Source organism: Festucalex cinctus, chromosome 2, assembly GCF_051991245.1.
Source record: "Festucalex cinctus isolate MCC-2025b chromosome 2, RoL_Fcin_1.0, whole genome shotgun sequence".
Taxonomy (NCBI): Eukaryota; Metazoa; Chordata; class Actinopteri; order Syngnathiformes; family Syngnathidae; genus Festucalex; species Festucalex cinctus.
In genome coordinates this window covers 21,119,649-21,133,120 of record NC_135412.1, presented here as the reverse complement: position 1 = coordinate 21,133,120, position 13,472 = coordinate 21,119,649, and the positions used below count along the sequence as shown (strand labels likewise).

General features: G+C 40.0%; 1 protein-coding gene across 5 annotated transcripts in view; it reads left to right on the top strand.

Moving 5' to 3' along the window:
- The window catches only part of LOC144014106 (nucleolar protein 4-like), a 47,120-nt gene extending 34,211 nt beyond the window's left edge, over positions 1–12,909 (top strand). For all 5 annotated transcript variants that reach the window (XM_077513644.1, XM_077513642.1, XM_077513643.1 and 2 more), the window contains 5 exons: positions 615–806; positions 887–1,075; positions 3,858–3,971; positions 4,235–4,466; positions 5,671–12,909. In XM_077513644.1, the coding sequence (XP_077369770.1) occupies positions 615–806; positions 887–1,075; positions 3,858–3,971; positions 4,235–4,466; positions 5,671–5,891 (948 nt within the window). In that variant the 3' untranslated portion in view covers positions 5,892–12,909. The remainder of the gene's footprint in view (positions 1–614; positions 807–886; positions 1,076–3,857; positions 3,972–4,234; positions 4,467–5,670) is intronic.
- Positions 12,910–13,472: the final 563 nt, after the last annotated feature.

Sequence of the window (13,472 nt, the reverse complement as noted above, 5' to 3'; positions counted from 1 at the left end):
ACCTGGATTAATCAGTTTGTCCACTCATGAAAGACAGGAAACAAAAACGTGATATTCAGTTCAGGAAGTAGTCGAGCTGTGCAAAGAGCCCATTGAGCCATGGTAACTATTTTACATTAGGCAAGGAATTTTCAATGGTGAAAAAGATGGTTTCAAATTGATTTAAAGTGGAAGTCAACCTCAAACATTTCTTAACAACAATATGTTATATGTGACCTCACTAGTCTAAACATGACATTCTGATTATTATTACATTTATGGAATACAAATTCTGAAGCAAAATCCAGCCGTTTTTCTCCATCTCAGGGGGCGGCGATTTTGCCACTTGCTGTCGACTGAAGATGACATCACGGTTGCTCAGGGCTCAGGCATTGACCAATCACAGCTCACCTGTTTTCTGAAGCTTCACTGTGATTGGACCTGAGACCTGAGCAACATTTGATGTCATCTTCAGTTGACAGCAAGTGACAAAATGGCCCCCCCCCATAAACAAGTGGGGCTGCATCGAATATATAAAAAAAAAAAAAATTGTTGACTTCCCCTTTAAGAATGATTTAAAAAATTTGTACTCGAAGGTATGGGGGGAATATGTGTTTATGTGTGTGTGCGCCTAGTCCCCCGTGTACAGTTCCGGCGGCAGCTATGACAGCATCAAGATGGAGGCGAGCGCCGAGGACCTCAGCGGCGGCCGTCTGGGAGGCGCCGTCGCTCCCGAAGACGACGACGACGATCACGACGAGCACGACGACGGTGACAAGGTCAACGACACGGAGGGCGTGGACCCGGAGCGGCTGAAGGCCTTCAATGTGAGTGGGCGTGGCTTCTGAGAACTCTTGCGTGACGCGGGCGTATAGCCGATAATGCCGGCCGTGGTGTGCTCCTCCAGATGTTTGTGCGTCTGTTTGTGGACGAGAACTTGGACCGGATGGTTCCCATCTCCAAGCAGCCCAAAGAGAAGATCCAGGCCATCATTGAGTCCTGCAGCAGGCAATTCCCGGAATTCCAAGAACGAGCCCGCAAGCGCATTCGCACCTACCTCAAATCCTGCCGACGCATGAAGAAGAACGGCTTGGAGGTACTGCATCCTGACTAGGGCCAGACCCGTCACCAGAAACAAATTGTAGGGGGGGCATTACCTTTTTTTGGGGGGGCACACTTCATCAACCTAAATCTAATGTTCATCAGGTTGAACAGCGGCATTGTGACAACTGCAAAAGTGTTCAGAAATATTTTCTGTCACTTAAAAGCGGCAGTTCGTTCCGAAATCTAAAAGACAAACTGAAAAAAAAACGTGTAGTTCATTTTGCATTTATTCAACTCAAAAGTTCATTTGAAACAAATCCACTCTTCACTTCTGTAAACAACTATGTCCGAATGAATGACTCTGTGACCCAGCCCCTTCTTTCTGGAATTGGCTCGCAGTTGCCTTCATTTGCGTGTTGGATTAGGGCTGTACGATATGGACAAAATTTCCTTTCATTTTTGCCAGACATCTCTATTCTTTGATCTTTGACTCAGCATGAGACTTCACATCATTTTATTTTTTTTATGGTGCCTTCTGTATTTTGTGTTATTTTATTTCTATACTTATACAGATTTCTTTTTTAGTATTAATTTTATTTGCGTGTATACTTATCTACTTATATTTACTCGAATTAATTTTATTTTGTGTTATTTTATTTCACTTGTGTCTACTAAAAGACTAATTTCTATTCCATGCACAGCACTTTGTATGCAGCAATGGCTGTTTTAAAGTGATTTAGAAATAAGGTTGAGTTATGTCGATGATATACAGAAACAACATATGGGTTCAGTGAAAAACTAAGCAGAATATCAATCCAAAAGGATGTGTAAAGTGCTGTTTTTTTTTATTAGAACTTAGTGACAGTCATCAACATGAACAAACTTGGCAATAAAAAAGAGAATTCAACTCACATTGTCCTGCAACTGCTTTAGTGATAAATAATTTTATGCTCCTTAGTTGTTGTTGTGTATGTGTGACTGCTTGGGTCTGTTAACAGCATACTGTGTATTGCTACAATTCATCCGTGCTGTGTGGCTTGACTAATTAAAATAAAAGTTTGACACTCACTTGTAAACGTAACCAGTGGACTCAGGATTCCCATTGATGTCAACTGTGTCATCCTGAATCGAGGTTTGGCGTTTGGTGGCTCCCATTAAAGCGGCACGACATGCTCACTGCTCAGTCTTTGTCCCAGCGCGAGCCGGCAAATGCGCACTATCTACCCGGAAGTAGATTTGGCTAAGGCACGTCTGCAGAGCGCGCGTCTCCCCCCCACCCCACCCCATCCCTCCTGATCCTGATTGTCATTGGCTCGCTTAGTTGTCAATCACAGCCAAACTTGAAAGGAGGTATGTGGTTGGCTGGCACGCCATGCTTTACTTAAAACAGAAGGCGCAAGTTTACGTGACTGATAGGACGAATAGTTGGTGAGTCATCTTGCTAGGGCGGGCACGGCTGACTGACAGGGCGGGCACGGACCCCCAAGGCCCGCCCATGGCGACGGGTCCGACTAGGGCCCCTTCTGATATTGTCCCTTAAAGGGAAGTCAAGTGAATTAATTTCTTCACAACATGTTCTATGCACCCCCTCTAGTCTAAACATGGTATTGATTAATATTGTGTTTGTGGAATATCAATACAAGCATAAAAATCCACCTGTTTCTAGCTGTCACAGTGGGTGGGCATTTTGTGTTGGACTTGTACTTGCTGTCACTGAAAATGACATCATTATCAGTGGTGGGCGGTGTGCTCAGTGGTATGCTGGTCGTCTCCCAACCCAGAGGTTGTGGGTTCGATCCCATGCCATTGTGACCACATTGAAGTATCCTTGAGCAAGATACTGAACCCCCAATTGCTCCTGATGCTGCGTCATCAGGAGGTGAATGGGTAGTCAAAATGTAAAGCGCTTTGAGGGCCTTGTAAGGTGGAAAAGCGTGATATAAATGAAGTGCCTTTTGCCATTTGTTTCTCGGCATACGATCGTATACATTTACAGTATTGAAATTGGAGAACATTTGAGACAGTACAGCATGATTTACGACTTCAGACATTTTACAACTTGCCTTAAATACAAGTATAAATTATGCTTAATGATTTTTACAGTAGGAAACTTGTATATATTTTTTAAAATAAATTATAATTGTAATTCAACAAAAGATCTTATCTAATATTGGGGCCTAAGGAACTGAGCAATAAAAGAAAACGGGGGTCTTCAAAGTGGCACATAACGTCCACTTGTTAATTATTATTATTATCCATCCATCCATCCATTTTCTTGACCGCTTATTCCTCACAAGGGTTGCGGGGGATGCTGGCGCCTATCTCAGCTGGCTCTGGGCAGTAGGCAGGGGACACCCCGGACTGGTTGCCAGCCAATCGCAGGGCACACAGAGACGAACAACCACCCACACTCACACGCACACCTAGGGACAATTCGGAGCGCCCAATTAACCTGTCATGCATGTCTTTGGAATGTGGGAGGAGACCGGAGTACCCGGAGAAGACCCACGCGGGCACGGGGAGAACATGCAAACTCCACCCAGGAAGGCTGGAGCCTGGATTCGAACCCGAGTCCTCAGAAATGGGAGGCGGACGTGCTAAGCACTCGAACACCGTGCCGCCCTTGACTTCCTTTTAACTCTTCCGATAAAAATATGAATCACAGGCAGAATATTTGTTTTCGCAACAGAGAGAAAAATTGGCAAAAATCGTCATATGTTGTAATATGAGGAAATTATATTACCGCACTACTGTGCTCAAGTGTCTGATTGTCATAAGCAAGTGTTGCAAGTGAATACATCTCATAAACATTCCTGACATCGTTTGCCGCACAGACCCGGCCCACTCCGCCTCACCTCACCTCCGCCATGGCAGAGAACATCCTGGCCGCCGCCTGCGAGAGCGAATCGCGCAACGCTGCCAAGAGGATGCGCATGGATGCTTATCACGTGAGTCACCGCTATTTTATTGAGATTTTATCTATATGGTTTAGTTGATATTTTGTGTTTTGCAAGTGCCTTTGACCAACCAATCAGAGGATGGAAAAATGTTGACATCGTTGAGTGTGGCACTGTGAGGACAAACTTGAAATCTGATTGGTGATCAAAAAAATTCATCAGAACAAATTGGAGAAGCTCGGCTATATTTGAAACGCTAAAATGATTTTTCTTGTTGTGAGCAAAACAAGCCAAGATTAACTGTTTGTTTCCAGGATGAGCAGATCTCGCTGGACAAACCTCCCAGCGGTAGCGGCGGCCCTAGGGAGCCGGCGTCACTCGTTCCCTCCGCCTACTCGCTGGCCGCGTCCGCCTTCACCAACCAGGAGCCGCAGGTCTACATCAACGGCGCTGGCCTCAGCTACGGTTACCGTGGATACCTGGGCCTGGGCGGCGCCGTGCAGCATCCCGTTTCCCTGGCGACCGGCGCCGCCGCTCAGAGCAACGGTGAGGATTGCAGCTGTGCGATTACGTAATTAATAAAATCGATTAATAAGATTATTTTTAAAATAAAGATCTTTATTTAATCATCACACTAAAAAATCTTTTTAAAAACAAATTTTTCAACGCTGTCAATTGAAGATGACATCACCTGAGCGGAGGAAGTAGGGAATGACCAATCACGGCTCACCTGTTTTCTGGGTTTGGTCAGCAAACTGGGCCATCATTGGTTGCTCCCTACTTCCTCAGCACAGGTGATGTCATCATCAGTCGACAGCAAGTGCAAATAATACAAGAAACATGAAAAATAATGAAATGATCAAATTCATTCTGGACAAATGATTAAAGGGATACTTGACTCATTGAACAATTTTCAGCAGTGAAAAGTTAATATTTTGTCCAAAAGGAATTTGATGACTTCATTATTTTTCATGTATAATTAATACTTTTAAAAAGTAATTTTTCAACTTGCTGTCAACTGATGATGACATCACCTGTGCTGAGGAAGTAGGTAACAGCCAATCACGGCTCACCTGTTTTCTGTGTTTGGTAAGCAAACTGAGCCATCATTGGTTGTTCCCTACTTCCTCAGCACAGGTGATGTCATCATCAGTTGACAGTAAGTAGAAAAATACTTTTTAAAGGTTTTAATTTTACATGAAAACCACATTAAAGGGATACTTGACTCATTGAGCCATTTTCAGCAGTAAAAAGTTAATATTTTATCTATAATTAATGTGGTAACTTCATTATTTTTCATGTACAATTAGTACCTTTTAGAAAGTATATTTTCTACTTGCTGTCAACTAATGATGACATCACCTGTGCTGAGGAAGTAGGTAACAACCAATTATGGCTCAGTTTACTGTCCAAACCCAGAAAACAGGTGAGCCATGATTGGCTTCTCACCTCACCTACTTCCTCAGCACAGGTGATGTCATCATCAGTCGTCAGCATGTAGAAAGATTACTTTTTAAAGGCATTAGTTGTACATGAAAAATAATGAAGTTATCAAATTAATTCTGGACAAAATATTAACTTCACTGTTGAAAATTGTTCATTGAGTCAAGTATCCCTTTAATTATAGACAAAATATTAAATTGTTACTGCAGAAAATGCCTCAATAATTCAATTATCTCTTTAAATACAATATAGATTTTTTTTTTGTCAAGGTGTTTGAATTGATGCATTTTCTCCTCTTCCTCATCAGGTCCCACAGACCTCAGCATGAAGTCGCATTCTTCTGCCAACATGGCCGCCGCCGCCAATCACTGTCTGGGCGGGCGTGGCGGCGGGGGCGGGGCCTCGGCCCAACTCAGCCAACCGGAGATCGCGGCCGTGCGTCAGCTGATCGCCGGATACCGGGAGTCGGCAGCCTTCCTGCTGCGCTCCGCCGACGAGCTGGAGAACCTCATCCTGCAGCAGAACTGAAGTACGCACACACATACACATATTCAGCCGAACATGTCTGGGAGAAAATGTGGAAAAAGTGTGAAATGTTTGTTAACGTGAGGAGGTAATCCCGTTCTACTCACAATCAGCGTGAGCCTCCAATGAAGAGCAACTTTGCCCTCCGCGTGTTCGGACACCCTTTGGACACGTCTGCTTGTACATAGAAGCACTTTCCCCGCTAACCTTCCCGCTACTTCATATGCACCTCGAACGCCTGTTGACCGGAGCAGGAAATACCTCAATCATCCGCTTCCTGCCCGCTGCTGTAAATACTCAGCTCAAGATGGCGGAGGATGAAGATATGTGTTTGTGCGCTAAATGCTAACGACTACTTCTTGATGACCTCCCACGCTAACGTGGTCGTCACGTCACTTCGGACCTCCTCCGTCTCTTCTCGATGGACCTAAAGCTCCTGCTCGTCCTCGCCGACGCCCCCCCACAGGAAGAGGAGAGCATTGGGATATTGCTGCTAAAACGAGAGGCGGCGCTTCTGCCATCCACACGCGCAAAACCTCACCAAATGGCGACGACGACGACGGACCACCAAAAACGTTTTTGTGTTACAAGTCTTTTTTTTCGGACTGTTCTGCCGACTCGGCAACAAGTCGCAATGTCTACATTAATGTCTGCAGGGCTATAACGTCTGTTGTCTGGATCAGCCAATGAGCAGCACCGGTTTGTTGCTAGGAGAACATTAGCTTAGCTTAAAGTTGTATTGTTTTATTTAATACAGGAAGCTTTCATTTAAGTCCAACATTAACTTTGTTTTACATTATACAGCTAGTCAACAAGCTGACTATGTCGCTGGATGTCACCAACATCTTTCATCTTACATACTAGAGTCAATTAGTGGGGTCTGGATCTGTCAATCAGCAGCCTTGATTTGCTGCAAGGAGAACATTAGTTTTTCTTAAAGTTTTATTCTTTAATTTGAAAACAGCTGGCTTGAACTCAAGTCTGACATTAATTTCACAGCTAGTCAACAAGCTGACTACATCAGTGGATATCACTCATGGATTTTATCATACAAATTTCAATTAGTTTGGTCTGGATCAGTCGGTGAGCAACCTCAATTTGTTGCGAGGAGAACGTTAGCTTAGCCTAAGTCGTAGGAGAACGTTAGCTTAGCTTAAGTCGTATCATTTTACGTCAGAACAGCAAACAAGTCCGACATGGACTTCCTCCTCACATTGTACAACAATGTTGACGTCGTCCTCGGATGTCGTTAACGTCTTTCATCTTACATACGAGATCTGATTATAGCACGGTCTGGAACTTGTCACATGGATCAAGTTAGCTTGGTTTAAAATCGTGTTGTTTTATTTAAAACAAACGTGAAATTTGCCAACATTGCCAGTCACTGAGTTGACGGTGCCATTGTGGAAGCTTAGCATATCATCATATTCTTTTATCAAAACCAATATTGACTCATCTCCAAGTACATTTGACATCCCATAATACAGTACCTCTGCGATTGGTTGGCAACCAGTCCAGGGTGTCCCCCGCCTACTGCCCAGAGCCAGCTGAGATAGGCGCCAGCACCCCCCGCGACTCTTGTGAGGAATAAGCGGTCAAGAAAATGGATGGATGGAATACAGTACCTTTATTCAGATATGCACCATCTAGTAACGCTATGATAAGCTAACTGGCGCTAATAAGTCATCAAATAAAGCGGGGACTTTGTGTTTACAATTGAGCTTTTTTTGGTGTGTTTTTTTTTTTCACAAAAAAAGACAAACTAGCATGTTTTCCCCTTTCATGGGCTAATATTAATATGTTGCCTTTGCACTTAGTTTGCATCTTATTCATCAGGACTTTGAATACATCAATTTAAGTTGTCGTGAAGCAAAAGTTAGCTTAGCATAAAATCATCCATCTGTTATCCAAACCACTTATCATCTTTTATTATTACTAACTTTGATGTTATCACAGCTTGAGTACATCAAGCAGCCTGTAATACCTTCATATGGTAAGCTAGGTCACACTAAGCTCAGCTAAAAGACAGAAACAAAACAGCAAATGAAGGTTGTGACTTCGCCAAATTGGTTGTGACTGTGTTTACTATTGAATTTTGTGCGCAAAAACGTTTAAGAAATGAACAAGCTGACGGACAGAGGGAATTTTTTTTTAAAAGGCGACTTGTTTCCGACTGTGATGTTTTCATTTTGTGATGGAAAGGAGGGCAAGCGGTGCGGATCGCACTTAGTTTGGTTGTTCGGTTTTGTTTTGTTTTTTCATGCAATGCAGCAGATAATCACAATGTTCCCTCAGTACTACTGGTGGGATCACACTGCGAGGGGCTAGCAATTGCGAGAGCAATGGAAGTTAATGTAACTTGTTGGCTAAGTGGAACATTCCCGATTTGAACTGTGAAGGATGTTTTTGTTCTTGTTTCATTTGTTTCACAAATATGCATTAAAAAAAAAAAAAGTGAGAAAACAAAGAGGATGGGGCGGTCGGATACGATGATGTCACATGACTTGTGTGTCACTGAGCTACAATCAGGTTCTAAAGGTTTGAAGCCAGAAGTTGGGAAAATGTGGCCCTGGGTCTCATACGGCATGATCGATTCTTTATTTATTATAATAATAATTATTATTTGATGTATTAATTTAATTATTTGTTGAATTTTTTTCTTACGTACTGGTATTTTTTTTATTCTTCTTCTTCTATGTCATTAGATAGTTGGTAAATTGATTTATTAGAAATAATGTAATACACAAAAATACAACTCAAATGCAGATATATTATTTTTAATTAAAATATACTTTACATACACATTTTAGCTGGTTTAATTTTTACCTACAAACGAGCTGGGCCACCTATCAATTTTCTAAATCAAATGTGGACCATGAGCACAAAGGTTTGTCCGCCCCTGTGCTGAGCATTTGCGTTAGTTGACTTAATATAACCAGAATTTCATTGTTAGTCTCAATCCACTAGGACAAATGTAAAAAAAAAAAAAAAAAAAAAAAAAACAATAAAAAAAAACAAGCAAAGGACAATCTTTGCCAAGTTGTAATTTGCTGATTTTTACTCAAGAACTCCGCCTCCTGACGACAGATTGTTTACTCCCCCCCCAAATCTATTTTGTGATTTTTTTTTTTTTAATTCTATATATTTCTTTTTTTTTTCTTTTTTTTCTTTTCTTTTTTTTTAATAAATGCAATGCTAAACAGTGTTTGCCTCAAGTACGCATTTCGAAATTGTTGCACAGCCACCATCAAACGGGAAGGAGTTGAACGACGACTTTATTATTACTTGAGTTTATTTCGTCAAATGTGTCAAACTCAATGATGGAAGAGTATTGGTTGAGCCGAGCGACAATGCTGGTCGAGCAACCACACACGTTGTGAACAGATGTCAACACAAGAAGTATGAATGAATTTGTTCTTTTTATTCTTGTATAGGGGAACACGGTTACCTAGTGGTTATCACGTCTGTCTCACAGTCGAGGGGTTTCTGGGTTTGAATCTCAGTCCTTCTGTGGGTGCATGTTCTCCCTGTGCTTGTGTGGCTTTTTCTCCAGGTACTCCAAACTTACTCCCTGGTCAACCAGTCTTGCCAAAAGTCATCTGAGATGAATTAAAAACTCTAAATTGCCCATAGGTGTAAATGTGAGTATGAAAATCGTTTGTTTATATGTGCCCTGCGATTGACTGGCGACCAGTCCAGGGTGTGCAGAGCCTCTCGCCCAATGTCAGCTTAGACTTACACGGGACAGCTACAGAACGTATTACAAGTTAGCTTCAATGTTATTTTTCTTTCTTTTTGTGGTGATTTTTCACTTCTGGATTACGATCTTGATCGCTCGCTTGGCCTCGTTTCACTCAGTGGAAGTGTGATGTTTACATGTACAGAATTTCAATTTTCTGCCCCTTGTATTTGGTGATCTTTCACCCTTTGACCCCCAACAACACCCCCAAACCCCAACAAGGGAAATGGAAAGACCAACATGGAAATTACAAGTCGTTCACGTTTCACCTTTTTTTGGTAAAGGCTATCAGTTTTTCCAAACAGCTTCTTAACACTTAGCCATGTGTGGCTATGGGATGGTAACAGCACACTAGCATCTCCCCTGCCTGAATTAGAGATGCTAACTGCTTGTTGTTAATGTTTCCCCAGAGGTCATTGACGGGATGCTAATATATATGTTTGTGTCCTAATCAAAGATGCTAACTGTTTGCTATGATTTAGCCATAGGTTACCAACAAGATAACATTTGTTTAACTAAGTGATGCTAACTGCTGTTAGCATTTAGCCATATAGGTTACTAAAGACATGCTAATAGTTTGTTAGCATTTCTCCATGCTAATAGTTTGTTAGCATTTCTCCATGTGTAACTAATGCTGCATTCCAAGAAGATGGGAAGTCAGAAAAGTCCCACTCGGATTGTAATTGTTGTCACCTCAAAGTGTTCGAGGCAAATATAAACAACAAAGATTCCAATTAAATATTTTTTGTTGTTGTTGTGGTTCATCACAACACGTTATGACCTCCTCCGACATACCTTCCGTCACAATTTACTTTATTTCTATAAACAAATGAATATCTTGTAAGCAGTTTTTTATTTGATTTGTTTATTGAACATACTGTATAAACACATAAACAGAGAAGGCAGAAAAGAAAATTTAAAATAAAAGAAACATAATAAAATCAGTTAATAACAATTTGCATGTTCAAAAGGGAGTAGGAAGAAGTTAAAAAGTTATCTAGTCCTACCCCTTATTTATAATACAATAGGTTATATTTCAATAAAAGTAAATATATGATACTACTCATATAGCGTATATACATAAAAATTAATAGAAATACACGATAATAATACATCCACATACTCACATATACAATTTTCAGTATACTCATACTGGTACATAGAAGAAAAAAAAGAAATTACATTTCTACAATTGTACTAGCTTATGTCAGATTTAAATAATGCTCTTGAACTTTACTTTTATTATTATTTTTTTTAACTCGGCAAGTGACTTGCATCCTTTCAGCTCATTACCAAAATTGTTCCACAAATTTACACCTCTTACAGAAACACACCCTTGCTTAATATTTGTTCTTGTTTTGGGGTTTTTATAGACACTTGTACACCTGATCTCATCAGGACTGTGTCTAATTTCAAATAGCTTCTGAGTACTGTGGCAGAGTAGATTTTTGTGTACTTTGTACATTATTTGTGCTATTTTAAACTCAACCAAGTCATAAAATTTCAAAATAGTGAATGTGTTGGTTGTCTAAATTTTGATTGATTAATAATTCTTATGGCACGTTTTTGCAATTTAAAAACAAGGTCGGTATTTGTTTTATATGCGTTTCCCAGATTTCCACACAATAGTTCAAATATGGTAATAATAATGAACTATATAATATATATAATGATTTCGTGTTTAAGACATCCTTAGTTTTAGAGAGTATCGCGATGATTTTTGACATTTTCCTTTTGACATTTTCTATGTGTGGCTTCCAACATCATTTATCATCAATAACTACCCCAAGAAATGTATTTTCATACACGCTCTCTATTTCAATGGAATTCACCATCTTTTTAACTTGATGAGTGATTTGTCTATTGCCAAAAACTATGAACTTGGTTTTATTTAAATTTAATGACAATTTATTCATATCAAACCAAATTTTTATTGTATTCAATTCATACGCCACAGTAGTCAGAAGCTGCTTCAAGTTGTCTCCTGAACAGTAAATAGTTGTGTCATCAGCAAATAAAACACTTTTCAGTATTTTTGAAACACAACAGATATCATTTATGTACTGTATAAATAATTTAGGACCATTTCATACATTTAAACTTCATGCAGTGAGATAGTGGTATATTTTCATGCACAGATGGGAAATCCAGGTCCAGAAAGTAAAAACCTTGCCACAGTTTGGCGTTAGCTACAGGTGCTTGTACTCGACCGGCAAGTAAACAAGGTCATTATGAGAAGCGCCTGTGGCTAAAGCCAAACTCTTGCAGTGTTTCTACTTTCTTGACCTGGTTTTCCCATCTCTGATGTTGAATAACTAAATTAATGTAATAATAAACAAAGATGAAGACATATGTTTATAATCTTGTGCAATTTTACTCGTTGGAGGTCATAGAACTGTAACTTCCCACTTTCCTGGAACACAGCATAAGTGATGCTAACAATTTGCAGACCTCTAGTCGCGGGTCTATCAGGGATACCAACAGCTTTCTAGCTTTTAGCCATGCGTGACTAAGGGTTGCACACTACTTGCTAGCGTTTAGCCATAGCTAATTAAAGCGATTTTGTGTTACTACTACATGAGTAACAGGTCTGTGACATCTTACGTGCTTCAATTAGGGATGCTAACTGCTGGCCAAGATTTAGCCATAAATTACAGAAGTGGTGCCAATCATTTGTTTGTGACGAAGTGATGCTAACTGCTGTTAGCATTTAGCCACAGGATATTGAAGAGATCCTTTTATTGGTTAGCATTTGGCCTCGTTTGAGTAGTTTAGAGGGGAACTAAACCCAAGATGTCAAAACTTTGTTACATTTCAAATGTGCATATCTTCTTTATTTGACACTGTTTCTTTAAATGTATTAATTATTACAAACACACACCAATCGGTGTGAGAGAATGAAAAGCCATTGAGACCCACTTTGGGAGTCTATTAGTATATTTAGCGATGGAGAAGGCTGCAGACGACACGTCAACCTCAGGAAACAAAAACAACACAACACAGTTTTGTACAAACTCTCATTTGCTGTCCTCTTTGATACCATTTTCTATTTATTGTCTTTCTTATTCCATACAACGGTGGACTTACTGTGTTCATAAATGTAAATGAGACTTTGTTGTGTTTTGTCAAAGAGAACATATCATGTCAACAATCTAATGGTGACTTTTTTTTTCAATGTGCTGTCACTGCGGACATTTTTTATGTGTGTTTTTTTCCCCCTTCGGACCTCCTGAAATGTACAACACAAAGCTAAATATACTAATGATAATAAAAACTGTGTCCTTACCAGCTCAGATCCTTTGTCTTTTACAACAAAAGCATTATATTATAATCTTGACTCTTGCTACTGAACGAATATTTATTCGTAACGTACAAGGGCCACAGAAAAAAGAGAGTACCACCAGAAAAGAAAGTCAGATTCACAAGAATAAAGTGGGACTGTTATTGGGAATAAATATGAGCTTGAAATTATACATTCACGAGAATTATCTCAGTTTTTTTTGCTTTAATCATGCACATTTCACGAGACTAGTGTAATGTGAAAAAAGTTGGTAAGAAATAAGGTCATTTTATATGCAAAAAGTGGAAATGTTAAGAAAAAAATTATACAATAATTAAATCTTACATGTGTGGCAATGTGTAAGAGACTACTATGAGAATGAAGCCAATTTATGGGCATTGAGTGCTACTTTTATGTTCAGGAAGTTGTAATATGAGGAAAATAATTACGTTTAAAGAAAAAAAAGTGAAGAAAATGTTCTATTTGGACCACAGCAGAATAAAATGTACATAAAAGTTGTGTTTATGTATATACATTAGATTACATCATGTGTGTGATGATAGAA